We start from the raw sequence: 18,360 nt of genomic DNA on the forward strand, positions 1-18,360 counted from the left end.
AGTGAATGTTCTTCTTTATCCTGAAAGGCAAGTCTCTACGTCTTTATAACTAACATGTTTGTGATTGCTGGATATGTACTGTATGATAAGATATATGCATGCAGTATTTAAGCAATATCACACTTCAAGTTGTGATTTTGTATTAAACCAGCACTGCTTTGAAGCTGTCATAGATACAAGGTCACAGGTCTACTTTCTTTAATCTAGATTTATCTATAAGTAGGCTATGCTCAAAGATGCATTGATTGACTCTAATAAACCAGATTAATCAACCTAGACAAACAGACTGACTCTGCTGTAATATCAGTCAATAATACGCAGCTCAAATGCTAAGGTGTAGTGATACAAAGAGTAAAAAGTCCCTTTATGATATTGTTTATATCAGCACTCAAGGAATGTCTCTAATCCAACCAGATTACTTGTTAGGGACAGACTCCTGTACAAAAGTATTTGTTAACATTTCTTGTCATTAAAGCCAGAAAAAAAATGTTTTTTAATCAGAATTTTAATTTTTCTATTCACTTGTTTAATATGCCAAAAATAAAAGTTAACATAGCAGTTAACTCTTCTGACATACTTTGTAAAGGAGTTTTATTTTGATTCGTCTTGCAGCAACTGACTGGACAGATTTTTTTCACTGGAATTTAGCTCCAATTTATCCCCATGAAATCAACTACGATATCTGTGTAGGAAACAGAAACATTTTAATTAAATACTCCAGAATAAAAAAAAAGAAAATAGGCAAATCATTTCCATTTGTTCTCATTGTTTTAGTTTCTATTGCATTTGAATGACCATATTATCCACAGAATAAAGGCATTAATCTACATTTTGAGTAATAGTATTTCTATCATTCACACATGGCATTTCAAACAATAAAGTGCTTTGTAAAATAACCTTCTCTTTTATCAATCTGAAATACACAGAGACAATACCTACTACCCTCTTCCAGACAGTGTAAGCTGTCACATACATGTGCAAGTACACGTTAACACACTCAATCCCACACATGAGCAGGCGGTAGTTTGATCCTGCAGTTCACATACAGTGTATGCTCAACTCTGTGCTTTATATTGTAAATTGTTATCAGTTTACCGGCATGTGTGTATTAGGATGTTTGTGTTTGTGTTGTGTGTGTCTGAGAAGGTTATCCGACGATTTCCACATCCATGTTACTCACTGTTTGCATCTACATCAGTGAGGAGCCGAGGAGTTCATACACATACACACACACACACGCACACACACAAAACACATACTCGAACACAAAAAGCACACACTCTATTTCATCAAACCCTGTTTTTGAACTCTGTCACTGAACAACTTGTCTCTTGTCTCATGTCTGTGTTGTGTGCATTTCGATCACACAGAGAGCACTTCACATCCGATATGTAGAAAGATTTGTTTACTCTGGGTGCACTTCCACAATCATTTCACGCTTTGCAACTACAGGAGGGGGAAAAAGCAAGAAACGTCCATGCTGGAATTTTTTTAATGTGTTTTTGTTGCACTGAGTTTCTTTTTTTTTTTTAGATCTGTTAGTCTTAGCGAGATATTTAAACACAGTCTTAAATACTCTCAGGCCTGTAGTTAGTGTGCTTTATGTTGTAAGTCTACAGTCGATTTTTCATCATGCCTGTTTGCATGACTGTCTGAATAAGTGCCATGGAACAACTTTGGCCAACAATCAATTGATGCGGTTTCTTTTCTGTGGCTCTGTCTTTACACTGACACACATAGCCCAGATCATGAGACAAGGGGACATCAACACAGACAAGGGGACTTATGGATTTTAGGGCAACACCCTTGATTTCAACTCATTGTGCCCCTTTTCCCACCATTAGTCCATTGATTCATCAAATATGCTCCTTGTGTTTGAATTGAAAATGACACTTGAGCAGTGTGAAACACTACTTTTTCAATACATCACAACACCACTGAAAAACCAAACAGTCAAAACTGCAACCAAAATAAAAAGTCTGTTTTTTCAGTTTGTTGTCTTCATACATGATTCAGTGAGACGTCAGATTTATTTTCTTCTTCTGTCACTGTGTTGTGCAATTCTGATCTTCCTCTGCTTAACAATCCAGTCCGTTGTGCTCTCTCTGTCTGCCAATGTCTGTCATCAGCAGCCCAATCACATGGCAGGAAATCATGACATCAGAGCCCGTGACACGACTCTTGACAGCTGAATATGCAGAAGTGGCATGTCGCTGTGGCAAGAACAGGCAGTTTAATGTGTCCCCCTTAATGATCATGATGTCCATTAGTGTTTCAGGAAGGCACGTAATACTTTCAGAGACTCTCCACTGATTAGATGTGTTTTATGTCCTGCTGTTTTGAGTGACAGGCACTTGAACACCTTTCTGTCCTGTTGCTATGGACACAAGCAAACGAGAAAGAGCCTGTTAGTCACGCACAATGATGAGCACCGCCGAATAAAACCAAAGGTGATGCAGTTCAAAAAATAAGTGAAAGGAAATAAAACTGAAGACGCTTACCCAGTCTGTACTTCTCTTTAGCTTCAGCTCTCTCTTTGGCATCAAAGTACCAGACTGTGATGGCATAGCTACAAGACAAGGACAAAGAGATGTTAATAACACCAAGACTATTTTATTTTATCTGTATACCTTCAGAGAAAATTTTGTGGGGGAAGTTTAAGCAAAACAAGCCCTTAAGAAAAGGCTGTGACATGGGGAATAAAGTCACCAAGATGCAATAATCTAAAGTTGGACTCTGGTTTCACTCTCAAAATCAGACAAAAATTGGGGGAAAAATCTCTCCCTTTTGCCTGAGAAACATATGAATGCAGAGATTCTAGTATGACACGTCTCATTATGTGAACAGCAGACCGTCCGGGATAGTAGAGGGTTAATTTCCTCAGTTTTGAGCCTCTCCTGTGGGGCTGTGTTGTTTATTCCTGTCTCTCATGTCTCTGCCTCTCCAGCACGAGCCCTGCAATCGAACCTTCCTCCCTTCTCCCTCCCACCGACCCCCTCAGGAAACACATACTTCCTGCCTCCAGCTCCACCTCGCCCCCCAGCAGTCCAATGGAGACAAGACGGGAGGAGAGTGTGTCGTGTGTCCTCAATGGACAGCTATTTGGTGCTATGATGTAAATAAGTGTATATGTGCAAGGATTTACAAGTTATGTAATAAGAGGGTCTATCTCAAATGAGAATCAAAGAAAGTTTAGCAGATGAGAGCTTCTTTCTACTGTTTTCTACTCTGTGTCATTTCATTTTATCTGACTTAAATTCTTTAGAAAACAAACACTCTGCACTCCTCAAGTTCTTAACTTGAGGAGTGCAGTGGAGGTGAAATGAAGGAGATGAAACACAAAGAGATAACTCTTAATATGTGCATCCTTTAGATATGTAACCTGCTGGGCTTTGAATTAAAAATGTATAACTCTTCACTTTGTTTCTTTTGCAAAGCGTGCTAAATTATTCAAAAACTCTTTTTTATTAATGCAGTATGATCAATGTGGTGTTCAATTCTAGAACATGTACATGTGCAGCATATACAATATTGGTAATACTGGCAGTGTGCCTGGTGTCTCTATCAAAACCCAGGCAGCACTGCACGTACAAGACCTCGGCATGTTTAAGAATCACTAACCGAGTGGCGTAGGCTGGCTTGACTTCGTGTGGGTTCCTGCGGTCAGACCAGAAGATGAGCAGCCGGTCAAACAGAGGCTCGATGTTGGCTACCACATTCTTGCCTTCAGGGTAGATCTGTAGCAGCCCTCCTTCTTTCTAAAAACACAGAAAGCACAAACAAAGGCACATTTAACTAAAAATAAATCAAAAGAACATTGTTTTTTTAAGTCAAACTGAAAGGCAAGAGTTCAAGCGTTCAATACTACATGCATATTTAAACCTGTGTCCACATGACGAGTGCTTTAACTTTGTCTTTAAAGTAACTTTCATCAAACATATTCATTTTAAACATGTACCTTGACGTCCCAATTCTTGTTGAGATAATAGATACAGGTAATGCAGCGTCCATCACCGTTAGGGTTGTCAACATGGCGGACATACCCTGCCCCATTCCCTGGGTAACAGGCAACCATGGCCTGAAAACAGAAGAAACAGGAGATTTAGTTTGCATTTATGTCCATCTTTCTTCACACTTCATTCAGGACTGTAACAAAAAGTGTTGCACTTTTGACAATCATTTTCAGATGTTAGAAAAGGAGGGGGTTTCCTCTTTTTATGTGAGCTGGCTGCTGTGTGAGGGATGATCATTCAGTCATCAGAGAGTGGAGCTACAAATGATCAATCAACACTTCTCTTTTTTGCTTACTTGTGAGACAAAGGGTCACAAGATGGAGCAAATAAATGTGCCAGAGTTCATCTGTTGTTCTTCTGCATAACGACCTGCAGATAGAGTATTCCAGGTTCAAACAATGGATACTTGCGCTGGTATTTCCCCTGCTTGACGTCCTTGCTTGTGAGGCTGTGAAGCAGGAGAGCCCTGCTTTCTCTGGGGACTCAGAGGGGAACTGAGAACTGCGCAAGAGCTCTTCACTTAACCCACATTCCAGACCTGTGCCATGTAATGCAACAGGGTGAGAATAAGCTTTGACATATCGGTCTAAGGCACGAGGACATGCTCTGGTTGAGTGGTGTGGATGGTTTTTCAAACTGTCTCCCCAATCTGCAGAACTCATCCTTACAGCTGATTCAAACACAGACTGACAGCAGTCTTTATCCTTGAAGACAGGCATACTAGGTGTGATGTGAGCTGGCAGCATGGTGAGTAATAACTGCTCCGTTATCTCTCCAGCCCGACTACAAAGGAAGATACTGTCTCTGTCTTGACTTATAATGCTCTAAAACAGAAAGAAATCGTTGCTGCAACACTTCAGCTCGGTTCTGGGACACTATCGTTCATGAGTAACAAGTTCTGCATCTCTGCAGTATCGATTAAACTTTCATGACACTATCTTTTAAACCCGTCACACTCTGCTGTGAGAGTCTTAACCCCGAGGAAATCAAACAACACTTTTATAAATTTAAAAGACAAACACACTCGTCTTTGTATCGTTTCTGAAACTCAATTCTAGGTTAGATTTTGTTGGCTGGGTTTCCTGTTCAAACACAAGCTCCCCTCCTCCTCCACCTCTCGTCGTGTTTCCCTGCTCGCTCACAGCCCACTGCGCTGGTTGACTGCGTGTGTGTGACTCTGTTAAGCTGTCATTGTCAGCTCTCATTACTGACCAACGCTCGCAGTCAGAGCTCATTAACCTCCAGACCTTTTGCTCCGGGCTCCAAGTGACAAACAGACCTGCTGTGTCCGGGTGAATGTAACAGATAAAAAAAATATGTGTGTATGAGTATAGGGATCATTAGGAACATTAATGTAATCCAAATGTGATTTGGGGGTAATTTGTTTTGACTGATCTGTTTGAAAATGATGAGGTCACTCAGATTGTCAGAGAGAAACAGTGTGGTTCCTTTCTCTTCTTCTTCTGCTACCTGCATGTTCAAGTTTCTACATCTCCGTGAAAATAGAAGAAGATTCCAACTTGTGCAGTAACACAGGCTTCTTGTCTTGTATCTAAACTTAATATGTTTCTAAGAAAGTTAAACCCTAGATTGTTTTGTGGCCATCATGAATCCAGGTCTTGCATTCATAAGCACAAATGCTCCATCTAACCAAGTTCCCTCCAGACACTCACTGATCATCACGATATCATAACTGCATTTAGAGCTTAACGCCACCCATGACGATTCTGATTGGCTTTATAGAAATACAATTAACACAGATCCTTTTTTTCCCTAAGTGAAAAATCATGTCAGGTTTAGCCAGGCCTCTCTTTAGCAACAGAATGAAGTGTTCAAGACTACTCAGTGGGGTTTTCCATCACTTTGACACCTTAATAGGTACACTACCAGTCAAAAGTTTGGACACACCTTATCATTAAATGTTTTTTATTTATTTAAATTATTTTCAACATTGTAGTTTAATACTGAAGACATCAAAACTATGAAATAATATGGTTTTGCCATAATATGGATTAAAACAGTAGTCAAGTAGGGCTCTCCATTGTGTACTAACCCTACCTCTGAACAACACATTGATGGTCTCAAACACATTAAGAAGGCAAGTCATACATAGAATTCATAACTCCAACGACAGGTTAGCCAAAATATATCCGACTGTTAACCCCAACTGTCCCAGGTGCAATAACCCAGTCTCGTTGGGCCATATGTTCTGGTCTTGTCCCTCCTTGGTCAATTTGTGGTCCTCGGTTTTTGACTGCCTTTCTGCTCTGTGTGGTACGCCTCTTAAGCCCAACCCACTCACAGCCATTTTTGGTGTGATACCTATAGATACTCATGCCACAAATGCACAGCAGAAAGCAGTAGCATTTAGTAGCCTCATCGCACGCAGACTCATTCTGATGAATTGGAAGTCTAATAAACCCCCTCCCTTTAGAAGATGGGTACATGAGTTACTATCTCTGATCCAACTTGAGAAAATGAGACATACACTGAGAGGTTTCCCAGACAAATTTACTAAAGTATGGTCCCCATTTATTGAGTTTGTAAAGGAGGTGACTCTGATGCCTGCTGACTGATGCCCACTTGGTTGGCCTATTTGCTGCTGTTAACGATGCTTATGTGCTGGATCTTTATTTTATTTTTTTTTATTACCATCTGTTGCCTTGTCATCTTGTTTATTTCTGTTTATTCCTCTTCCTGAATCTCATTTGTTGCTCTGTATCTAGGATGTGCTCTTGGTCGGGGGGTGGGTGGGGTTAATGTGAGTATTGTCTGTACGAGTTGAGTTTGTCGATATGCGTATGTTCATGTTTATATGTTGTATAAACCCAAAACTTCATAAACAAAGTTTAAAAATAAAATAAAAAAGAAGGCAAGTCATTCTACAAATTAACTCTTGACAAGGCTCATGTTAATTAGAAACCAACCAGGAGACCACTTCATGAAGCAGACTGAGAGAATACCAAGAGCGTGCAAAGCTGTCATGAAGGAAAAAGGGGATACTTAAAACATATTCTGGTTTGTTTAATACATTTTGTTAATTAAATAATTCCATATATGTTCTTTCATAGTCTTGGTGTCTTTGGTATTAATCTACCGTGTTTCAAATAATCAAAATAAATACAAACCCTTGAATGAGAAGGTGTTTCCAAACTTTTGACTGGTAGTGTAGATCGATGAGTAAGTAGGTAGGTAAGTTGGTAGGAGGTATGTAGGTAGAAAATACAAATGTACTTGATGTTTTTAAAGTTTGGTCTACATTTTGTGTCTTGACCATGCACAACAGGAACAGACAAGCATGCATGTCAGCTTGCAGGCAAAATGATTGACAGTTCTGAAATTCACAACACAATAGTTGGCACCAACAGATATCCCCTCGTAGCTGCTTCTACCTGACTGTATGACAAAGCATGCATGGTGTTTTGGGCAGGGCAATAACAAGGAACCAAATACAATGATGCACAAACACATAAGTCCTTCATGACAGCAGGTTTAGTGCTGACAAAGGCTGTTACTGTAAAAGTCTTTGATCTGAATGTTCCATGAGGAGCAACTAGCATTCATAAATAATATAGTTTAGGTAGTTTCTTTTCAAAAAACAAATGTATCACCTGAACCCAGATGACAAAGGAAAGACAGACATAAAACAAGCCACAAGAGAAGAAGTGCTCGAAATGGTGCTCTGCTTTAAGCACACTGCTGTCAGTGTCAGGTCGACATATGACCTATGAGCTGTTGTTGATCTTGTACCACACTGATAACAACTGATCCTCTGTATGGTAACTGTAGATGTCTTCTGTGAAGACAGGAACTTTCTCTTTTTATTCAAAAGTAGATGCTGACGCTAATTTTTCATGCTGTTTCTGAATAACATATTCTTTCTGTAACAACCACTGCAGTCATGAGAATAAAATGTCCATATAAGGTTACCAAGAAGTTTTAACCCTACCTAAGGAAATACCAAAGCTTACATTTATCTTTTTCATTAAACTACTTCAAGGGTTGATTTCCTCTCTGCACATAAAAGGCTGAACGTAATTGTTTTGGGTTGTGCATGTATTCAGGGAAGTGTTCTTTCCCAGCAACCACATGCTTTATTTTAAACTGGTAACAGCTTTAAATACTGTAATTAACCACAATTAACATGTAATATGTCACAGCAGACAGCTCAGCCCAGGCCTGTAGCCTAAACACACAAACAAAATGTCTATATCAAAGCTTAAACAAGACAAGCATATAATTATCTGTTAGAATTTTGAGTCCCAGCTAACCCAGGTACGAAAAGAAATGTCACCTCATCGCACATCAAACATGTCATCTCACACAACCGTCTTCTTTTGTCAGTAGCAGAAAACGTCAGTCACACAGCGTGACACGTCACGTCTCGATACTATCTGCCATTCCTGCCCTGCTCTGCCTGCCCATCACTGCGATCTGTGCCCACAGCCGGGTGAATTTTAATAGAGACCCACCTCCTGCACCTTCATTAATGGCCTAATGGCAGCACGGGGTAGACACCTGTGCTGCAAAAGGTGGTGGCCAAACAGGAAGAAATAAGAACAGGCTGTTCTGGACAGGAACAAAAATAAACTCCAATCCTGCACGCATATTCTGATAAGAGGAATGATGGTGGAGGAGAGGGTTGAGGAGGGGGAGGAGGGGCTAGATAAGCAGGGAGCAAATACCGCCATTACTGCTTGTCAAGCGGAAAGGGTGAGGAGAAGAACATCTGTGTTATTAAGAGAGAAGTAGGTAATAACATCATAATATGACTATAAACTGTTACTCCCAACTGTAGGAGTATGTTGTTTCATTTTTTACAGCATTACAGATGTAGGATGCTGAAGTGGTCATAGGCTATAGGCTGCTTAAGATACCATGCCTAATTCTGTATTTAAAAGCCACTATTTTAAAGACAAAGTGGTCTTTTGCTGAGGTAAGTTGCCCTCTAGTGTGCTGTATAAAGACTGGGCTAAGATTTACAAAGTACCTACAGATGGTACAGCAGTCAAGAAGCTTGTTTTAGTGAGCTAACTTAGCTTGTACTATTTATGGCTTGATTTATAAAAGACTTGGACATTTTATAAACAGGAGACATGCAGTATATCTCTAGTTAGAGAAAGCATACAACATTCTTTGTTTTAATACAAACCTAAAACCTCACATTAAAGGGTTTCTGTTTATTTCTAATTTACTGTTTAGTCTGAATTCTTGCCTTTTTTTTTCGTTTGAGCCAAACTGGCATTGTTCTTATTTAAGGTAACATGAGGCCAGAGACTGCTGTGTGCAGCAACCCAGTGTGACCAATAAAGAAGGACAGTCGGATACACGGAAACAAGTCAGGAAGAAAAAAAGACTATGAGACAGACAGATAGAAAACTAAACAGCAAGGGAAAAAAAATTAAAAGAAAAAGAAAGAGAGAAAGAAAAAACACAAAAAGAGGAAAGAAAAAAGAAAGAAAGCAAGAAAGACAGATAGAAAGAAAAGTAGAGGAAGAAGAAATAAGACAGACAGAAAAATGTCAGAATAAAAAGGAAAAAAGAGAGAAAGAAATAAAGACAGAAGACAAGAAAGCAAGCAAGAAAAAAGACAGAAACTAAGATAAAAAAAAAGAATGAGAAAGAGAAAAGAAAGAAGAAAAGAGAAAAAGGAAAGAAGAAAAAAGAAAGATAGAAAATGAAATACATAAAAATGAATTAAGAAAAAAAAAGATAAGAAAAGATCAGGAAAATATACAAAAAGAAAAAGAAAAAAGAAACAAAAAAAGTAAGATAAAAAAGAAGGAAAAAGAATAAAAAAGAAAGAGGAAAAAAAAAGATAAAAGAAAGAAAAGAAAAGAAGCAAAAAAGAATAAGAAAGAAAAAAAGATGGAAATAAATAAATAAAAATTAAAGCTACAGAATGGCAGCAGTGCAGCTGCTTGAGATTCACTGGTCTGGTCTTGAGTTAAGCACTGAACCCAAACAGACTTTAATTAACATTGTCTGCATGACCAGCAAAAATATAAGAGTAAGAGTAAGTGGGTGTAAAGGTTTTATGAGGATGTGACAGCTCTTTAAACTTTTACCTCTGTGCCTGTAAAGTTTGTAGCTTATGGAGGTAAAAGTTTGTTGCTTTTGTTCTGATAAGCAACGAATGAAACATGTATTGTTTGATGAAATCAGAGGAAAAACAGATGTGCTCATGCAAACACATGAAAAGTCTCTTCATAGGCAAAAAAAAGGATCTTCCTTCTTTCCATTGTTGATCATCACATTCACACATTCAGGCCTGTGAGTCACTGAGGGTGGACTGCGGTCCTGCTGAAGGACACTTCAGTACCACAGATGTTTGCCGTCTCTGGAAGCCGTTACCAGTTGAGTCACTGACCGCCCAGCAGCAGCAGCACGGCCATTTGACTCCATTTCCACAGCTGATTACTCACTGGTAGCCCAGGACACAGGGCGTGACATAAATCATGATCAGCTGTTATTAATAGCCGCTTCAAGATTGGATTTGAGAAAATAGAAGGGGATTGAAGTCAGGGGAGGAATTTAACTGAGTTACGATGAGCTGCTTTGTCGCTCCCAGTTCATATCTCTGCTCTACTTCCTGACTCATACCAAGGCCCATTATTTACCCCTAGGTATCTTCTTCTATGGCTGGAGATTGTACAACATCCATAGGTTGGAAGTCCATTGTATACTGATCTGTTTGCTGTTTTTGGCGGTTGCTATCCAGAGAAGTACAAAAAAGACAAAATATGCAAGTGCAACCCTCTATTCATTTTATGTTGGTTATTTTTTTATATGAACACAAAAATGTGGGAAAATGTGCTCTGAGTTATGAGTCAAGTCAGCCCTGCTTTGGCTTCAATTGTGCTCATTGTGTACATGTGAGTCACCACTGAATGTTTGCATGGAAAAAGCAGTGTGTGTCTTTCTGTGGGTGTGAATGCAGGATCTGATGCTGAGTCATTAATGCTTCATATGATGCACATACTGTAGGTTTGTTCTGAAACATACCAACAAGAAAGAAACAAATTATGTCTAAAGCAATGTGAGGTAACAAGGCCAATGTCTTTGACTAATTCTTCACATGTGGGAGTTTGAACCGCATCTCAGATCTGCAACTCACTGTTTACCTCATCTATTTTCCGATAGTATTCTCAATGTATCAAATAGTTGTGTGGCCTATAAAATAGAAAAAAGGAAAATTGTGAATAACAATTCCCCTAGAGGGTTCATATATTGGAATGAATCAGAAGACAGTCCTCTTACAAGTAGATTAAGACAGTTTTTACTCTCATGCATCTACAGATATACTTTAAAACATGAATCCCCTTATTATCTCAAGATGTGACACCACAAAAATGAATGCACTCTTCATATCGTGGTCAAAATAACACAAACTGATGCAACTTCTCGCAACATCATCCCAGAACAGAGTGTTTGCTGCTGCATGAAGCTGCATTAAAAATAACAGGTGTGATACTGCAGCAGACGTGATGTCATTAAAACCATCATGACAGAAATGTTAACAAATAACTGATTATGACTAAAATCATTTTAAAGGATAGAGTAAATAACTCCCAGATCTGTCTTTCTGTCTCTCTCTCTATCCTCCATCCATCTCTGCAAACAAGCTAGCGGTTAGCTCTGCAGCTGCCCTGTGCGTGTGAGCAGATGACGTCTCGCTCCTGCCTGCATGATGGCACTGCTGAGCTCGAGGAGGGGCATCTGAGGACACACTGCTGCAGCAGACACTCACATCACACCGATGCTTCTGCTGCATCGCCCCGTCTCACTCTCTACCCTCTCACTTGCAGTCTCTCCCCTTTTTTCCCTCACATGTCTCCTCCCTGAAATACACTTTCCCACCTTTCCCGTCGAGTATCAGCCGAGTTATCTTTCCATTGTTAACACTGTAATCCTTTCCTACTGTACGTCTCACAGGCAGCAGAACCTGACTCCTGCTGACTAACAGAGTCAGGGTACAGAGATATTATTTCAAGCACTGCCGGCCCCTCCATCTCTTTCATACAAAACGCAGAGCCCTGCTCTGTATTGGCCTGTTACCAAGGTAACGCCAAGGAATTATTTTGTCCGAGCACTGAACAAGAGAGTTGATAAGATGAAGGAGAAACAGGGTGACGTAAAGGACAGGGGAAAGGAAAAGCAGGCAAGAATAAAAACAAAAGATAGAAAATAAAGGAACGAGGAAACGGGTTGGAAAAAATGAGGCTTTAAGGAGAAATGTCGCCAAACAAAGGAGGAGTACGGAAAAGACGCAGTGACCTTCCACTTGGACGTACTCCTCCCTGATCCTCCTCTTTACTTTTCCTATCACTTTCCTTCCCTCTTATGCACACTTCATCGTTTCTATCTAACGCTGTCTCCTCCTCAGGAACACCCTGCCAAGACGTTTTGTGCTGCGCAGAGCTGAACTTTCTCTTTATCTACTGAAAGGGCCTGGGAACAGTCCAGATTACTTGGGAATCACTTAGTGATTTCATGCCAAATAAAATAATTACTTTGTGACGACAGGTTAAAACAACAATTCTGGAGGTGTGACAAAAATGGAATCTTAATAAAAGTTGTGTCGAATGCTACAAATCTGGCAACCCCTGAATAAACCTCTTCTTTAATCTGTTTTCAAACATCACTGATGCACTGATCTAAGTAGTAAAACCACAAAAACATGATCCAGTTATTTTATAATCTCTTTTTAGATTGAGCCCAGGTGAGAGCTTTAGTTCATGCCGATTCAACCGATTAACTCCACCTCTAACAAGACAGGAAGTTAAGGCTGAAAGTGATAAAGGGCGGTTCCTACAGATGATGAATGTGGTAGAAGTTCTGAATATTTTATATTCAGAACTGCAGATCCAGAGGAAACCTGTCATGCACACAAGTCAGTTCAATAGTTCCATTGCAGTCATTTCACTTTCCTGTTTGTCAGTGTCATTCAGGCACAGAGTGGGCATGACTTCAACTGAAAGCTGCTCAGTCAGACCACATTTAAAAGAGCGAAGGCTGCTGATGTGAGGTATTCCTCGGCAGTGGCTGTTTACACTTAACCTCAAGCAAGTGTTAAAAAAAAAAAAAAGCGAGCACAAAGGGCATGAAGCTGCTGTGTGGGGTGTTGCATGGACATAGTTGACAGGCCACTTTGCAATAAGAATAAGATGCTGAATGTGTACGTTAAAGAATCACTCAAAGCTCTCATTTACAGAGTATTGATCAAGCTAAGACAGCAGCAATTAACCTTGGGTTGCCAGATAGCGCATAACACCGTCCCCTTAATGTCCCTGTGGGGAGTAGTAATGCTGCTTCTAATTGAGATCAGATCATTGACGGACGTCTGATAAAGCCATCCTGGGTTTACTTTCCACATAGGAGCAATTTGACACAAAACGCACGCATGAAATTGTCAAAATAACCTCTTCTTCAAGTAAGGGATGTAGAACTTTCTGAGCATGTGTCTACTCCCCAGCGTGACTGAATTGGGTAACAGTCTAGACTGGCATGCAATGATTAACTCACAACTGATAGGGAAACACACAATGATAGTTACACAATGTGGGCATGCTTATACAGAGAGGTTGAAAGACCGAATATCAAGTTACTAATCACTTTTTTTCCTTGCTGAGTTGCGCCAGATTTTCCATGATACAAGGGGAAAACCACAGAGTGTACAAACAGATCCAGAGTGAAGAATTAACCAGACTTCATTCAGAGGGGATCGATGACATTACGGGGGTTCAGATAGCCCAGGTCTGTGTGTGTCACCGCAGGCAGTAGGGGTGTGATTGGGAGTGGGAGGGTTATCTCTCCTGCACACAGCCGTGGACATTGTGTGCAGGACAGAGGAAGGACTGCCTGCTGGGGCAGCTCTGTACTACGATGAAGAGGAGTTTTAACAGTTACAGGCTGTTCAGATCTTAAGAGTACTATCTAAAGAGCTCTGGTATCTGTACATGGAGTCAAAAGGGTTCCACAAAAATAAAGAAAAATATGTGGCGTGGGTTAAATGAGACATGAAATGAAGGAAACAAACAACAACAAAAAAAGCAGTGAAAGTCATGACAGAAAAGTAGACTTCAAAGGCAGAGATATGGTGATGGTAGAGGAGATACAGAGGAGAGTTCCCCCCACCCCTGCGAGTATCAGTGGTATGAAGGCAGGGACAAACTTAGGCACGCCTAAACCCCGGCACAAGGCCAGTTTAAAGTTCAGCCCGCAGCCCCCCTTATCAAGCTCACATGTACTGGAAACACAGCAGGGCTCATCCTGACATCCTACCTGACTCCTATCTCAAACTCCCTCTGTGGTGTAAGCATGAGTTTGTGAGTGTGTGTGTTTTCTTGCCTGTATATTTGTAAGTAGGAGCAGCTGAGACATGACATAACCAACCACTTACTCTAAATGATATGAGGTCATCAGCCTGTTTTATTTCTTACATGTAGTCGTTAAAAATTACCCCATACCCCACCCATCTTCACCATCTCCCTCCTCTCACCTTTGTGCGTCCGTTGATGACACAGTCCCCAAGCTGTCCATTGGCAGCACTGTACATGACCGCCTCATCGATGTGGGCCATCAGCACCCCGATTTCCTTGCACCCAGGATCCCGTCCCTCCACCCAAGCGATCTGGTCCCCCCGGATGCTCCGAGGCGAGATGTTCCTCTGGCTCACCAGCTGCCCGCCCCGAAATTTCCCGCTGCGGTTTAAGACCTCCACCTCCTCCAGGACGCTGTTGCCAAGCTGAGGGCCCAGAAAGTTGTCCTTCACACAGATGCCGTAGTATTTCATGCAGGGGACAATGTACTGCTGTGCTATGCGCTCTGCAGACCAGCCAGACTCAGCAGAGGGAGGTGGAGTTGGGATGCAATTGGCCTCAATGGGAGAGGTCTGGCTGGGGGCTGCTGGTGGACCTGAGGAGGCCACGATGTGTCCATTGTGCTGGTTAGTATGAGGGGCAGCAGGGGTGAAGGGGGACTGAGGAGTGCCACAGTGCACATGATTGAAAGTAATTTGGTTGCTTTGGGGACTGTTGCTGCAGTTGACCGTGGTAGTTAGAGGGGCAACAGTTCGCGCCTCTCTGGAGGTCTCTATAGATTTCTGAGCAACACTTCCATCTGTTAATCGTCTCCGTTTAACATCCGAGTCCCCTGAAGCAAAAGCCATATCTACAGAACTTCCTAACCCCGCTGACCCTGCAATGAGTCCATTAACAGCCCCCAAACCCATATCCCTGTTCTCCCCACCTCTTCGTTTTTGTAGTTGCACCTCTCTAGCTTTCAGGTTTCCATTGATCCTCCTCATCACTGAGGGACACTTCTCATGAGCTGTCCAGTCCCCATTCTCAGTCAGACAGGCTCTGCTGGAGAGGGGGTACACAGAGCCGCCCGTTACCCCCGCCATCCCCTTCATATGCGCCGGGTGACCGTTTGGTGTGTGAGCCATTACGCCTGTGTGGCTCCCCTCCACGGTGGCAGATGGAGACACCACCCCGCCGTTGTAAAGAGGTACTCCGGTTTTGCACTGCTTCGTCGGGGTTGTGATAGCAGGGGAGTCGGTCTGAGAGGCCAGACCTGCGAGTAACTCCGCGGCTGTTGGACTTCCAACCGGCGCCGCGCAGAAGCCGTTCAGCCCCATGTCCGCTCGGTACGTGTGGTGAATCTCGGCCGGTCCACAGACGAGCTGCTTCCCGCTCGTCTTTATCTCCTGTGAGGGTGATGCAGCAAGGAACCCAGAGCGGACAGAGCTTGGGTTTAAAAGGTCCGTATGTCCCAAGCTCTCCATTTCATCTCGTCATGTGCTGGATGCGCACGTAGCTCACGTCCTCGCTTCATTTTCTAGCTGAGCCACTGCTTTTCTCTGATGGAGAGGGTCTTTGCCACAGCTAGAAGTTTCATATCCAAGTCCTCTTCTACTGTCTCAGATTTCACCCTGTAGTCTCATTTAATCCTCCTAAACTGCGTAATAATTTGTATATGTCTTAAAAACATGCTGAGGCTGTGCCGGGTATCTGTGGAGAGTAAAATGAGACTCTTTAGGTCTATTAATAGCGCAGTGAAGACCACTTGACACAGTGAGCTGAAGTGCATTAATCAGTATTTACATATAGGGCAACAAACACAATAATAGTTTAAGTAAAGAGATCTACTGAAGCATTTAAAACAGAGCAAATGTGGAGGCGTAAAAGCGATCAAACTCACTTTTACTGACATTTTTAAAGTAAAATCAGACACTGGTCGCAATCCAGAACCTTATTTTGTAATAAAAATGCTTCTTAAATGAGATCTGCATTAAACTGCAACGAAACATCCATGATAATGCATCTTATTCATCTTTATTAGCTATTGATTACCAACTTAGCAGTCCTGCGTCTGTTTCTCTCCTCAAACGACCCCAAATGTACAAATTCGATCCAAACACAAACTTGAGCATGAAATACAAGTAAAATTCAGCTTTTAAAGGTCAAATAAAGTCAGTAGAATTTCCCTCAAGGAAGAGTACACAGTCCATTGGCAGAGCTTACCTACGGCAGCCTACAGCAATGCAAATCCACAGTGAGCGTACGTGACAGGCTGAGAGTACGCATGTTATTTCCGGGATTGTCTTGCTCGTGTGAGCGCGTCCCATCCAATTTTCTTGTCGGTTATAAATAATTCGCAGCGAGCTGACGGCGACCAGCGACGGTGTGACACATTAAACTGAGCCGGGGGGACGGAGGGGTACGCTCGCAGCCACACGAGGTCTCCTCAATCACCTAAAAAAAAGTGCTCTCCGTGTGCGTCGGCGAGTGCCCCCGCTCCCAATCTACCTCCCCCACCCCCCGCTCCTCCTTCTCCTCCCACAACCCGCTTTCTCTCTCTCTATACACTCCCTCCTGTCATTTACATGCTTACAAGCCATGTGACCACTCGCTACTATATGACCGACCTTCAGCTGACATATAACATATAATAAGATAATCATTTAAAGGGGATGCTGCTGAAGTATGCTGCATCAGCTGCCTCTGCAGTGACACTGATACATTCCTTCTATTTTGTTTTTTAAATTATTGATTTAGGCCTAGGTCTACGGAAGAGGATTAGGGCCACTACAAAAAAAATAAAAAATTAAGGTCAAATTTTTTTTTTTAATTATTATTCTGAGATTAAAGTTAGAATTCTGACTTTATTCTGACTTTATTCTGAGATTAAAGTCAGAATTCTGACTTTATTCTCAGAATTCTGACTTTAATCTCAGAATTCTGACTTTATTCTCAGAATTCTGACTTTAATCTCAGAGTTCTGACTTTTTTCTCAGAATAATAATTAAAAAAAAAAAATTTGACCTTAATTTTTTTTTTTTCATTGGCCCTAATCCTCTTACGTACTAGGCTACCTAGACTATTAATTTGTGATTTTAACAACAGTATGCCTGTCACATTAAGTGTGGTTACTGTTGGCCTACATGAACACTGATGTCCTTAAAGTTTCAAAAAAAGAAAAGAAAGCCAAACCCCCATTTTTTTAAACCTATATCTAAATGTGTATATTTGAAGGCATTATTTGAAGCAAGCATTTATTGAAAAATGTCAATGTTAGGTACAATTTTAACTGTAGGGTATCCTACTGATAAAACTTTGTAAACTATGGCTGCAACAATACCATTTATCTACTCCATTTTCATATTATAATAAGGCATATATATATATATATATTATGTTATATTACATTATTATTGTTAACTACAACTCACGATCATACTACATACCCATATTATTTTTATTTATTGCTTAATCTAACATTACCAACTATAATCACGCCATGTCAACCTGTCACTACTGAAACATTTTTAATACTGCCTGTAATTAATGCTATTTAATCTAAATTCCATTTGTAACATTGTATATACCTAAATTGTATTTTTATCTTTATTTATCTATTTTAATTATTATTATTATTATTTTTTAATTTTATTTCATTTCATTTTACTTATTGTAACTTCTTCTTGATTGTACTTACAGTATGTCTGGGTCGCTGTAACAACTGAACTTGGTTAGTTGTTTTAACTTGAATTTAAATGTGTAACCAAGACTGTGGTCCATCAGTTGGTTTCTCCAAGGGAGTGAGTCTGCCTATGTCTTCGTACTCCAAGCGTAGTTCTCCCTAAAATCCTGAAATGATCAAAGATACATTTGAGATGAAGTATTCTAGAGTTCAAAGTCCTTTTAAATCAGTTAAAGAGGCAAATGTGAAAGTTTGAGTACAGTAACAGTCAGCTGTTGTTATACTTATATCAATATTGGGACTGATTGAGTTTGATATGTCAGCAGAAACTAATGACATCATTTCATCAAATCCCAGATCT

The 18,360-nt window shown here is 40.8% G+C and overlaps 1 protein-coding gene across 2 annotated transcripts; it reads right to left on the reverse strand.

Annotated features, from left to right (window-relative positions):
* Positions 1–574: 574 nt before the first annotated feature.
* On the reverse strand, positions 575–16,893 carry egln2 (egl-9 family hypoxia-inducible factor 2). Of its 2 annotated transcripts, XM_034700983.1 has the most exons (6): positions 16,541–16,893; positions 14,515–16,027; positions 3,959–4,078; positions 3,622–3,758; positions 2,502–2,569; positions 575–2,377 (listed from the first exon to the last, which is right to left on the reverse strand). In XM_034700983.1, the coding sequence occupies exons 2-6, from the start codon at positions 15,799–15,801 to the stop codon at positions 2,325–2,327; spliced, it is 1,665 nt and encodes a 554-aa protein (XP_034556874.1). In that variant the 5' UTR covers positions 15,802–16,027; positions 16,541–16,893; the 3' UTR covers positions 575–2,324. The 2 variants fall into 2 exon arrangements, 1 of the variants encoding a protein (XP_034556874.1); XR_004633820.1 differs by having other exon boundaries at positions 2,502–3,758; positions 16,541–16,824.
* Between the last annotated feature and the right edge of the window lie 1,467 nt (positions 16,894–18,360).

This window comes from Notolabrus celidotus, chromosome 14 (assembly GCF_009762535.1).
Source record: "Notolabrus celidotus isolate fNotCel1 chromosome 14, fNotCel1.pri, whole genome shotgun sequence".
Taxonomy (NCBI): domain Eukaryota; kingdom Metazoa; phylum Chordata; class Actinopteri; order Labriformes; family Labridae; genus Notolabrus; species Notolabrus celidotus.

Coding starts and splice junctions, on each gene's coding strand:
- egln2 (XM_034700983.1), bottom strand. CDS start 15,801: ATGGAGAGCTTGGGACATACGGACCTTTTAAACCCAAGCTCTGTCCGC. Junction 3,759..3,958: donor ACAAGAATTGGGACGTCAAG/GTACATGTTTAA, acceptor CTGTGTTTTTAG/AAAGAAGGAGGGCTGCTACA. Junction 2,570..3,621: donor AAGCCAGCCTACGCCACTCG/GTTAGTGATTCT, acceptor CTTGTCTTGTAG/CTATGCCATCACAGTCTGGT.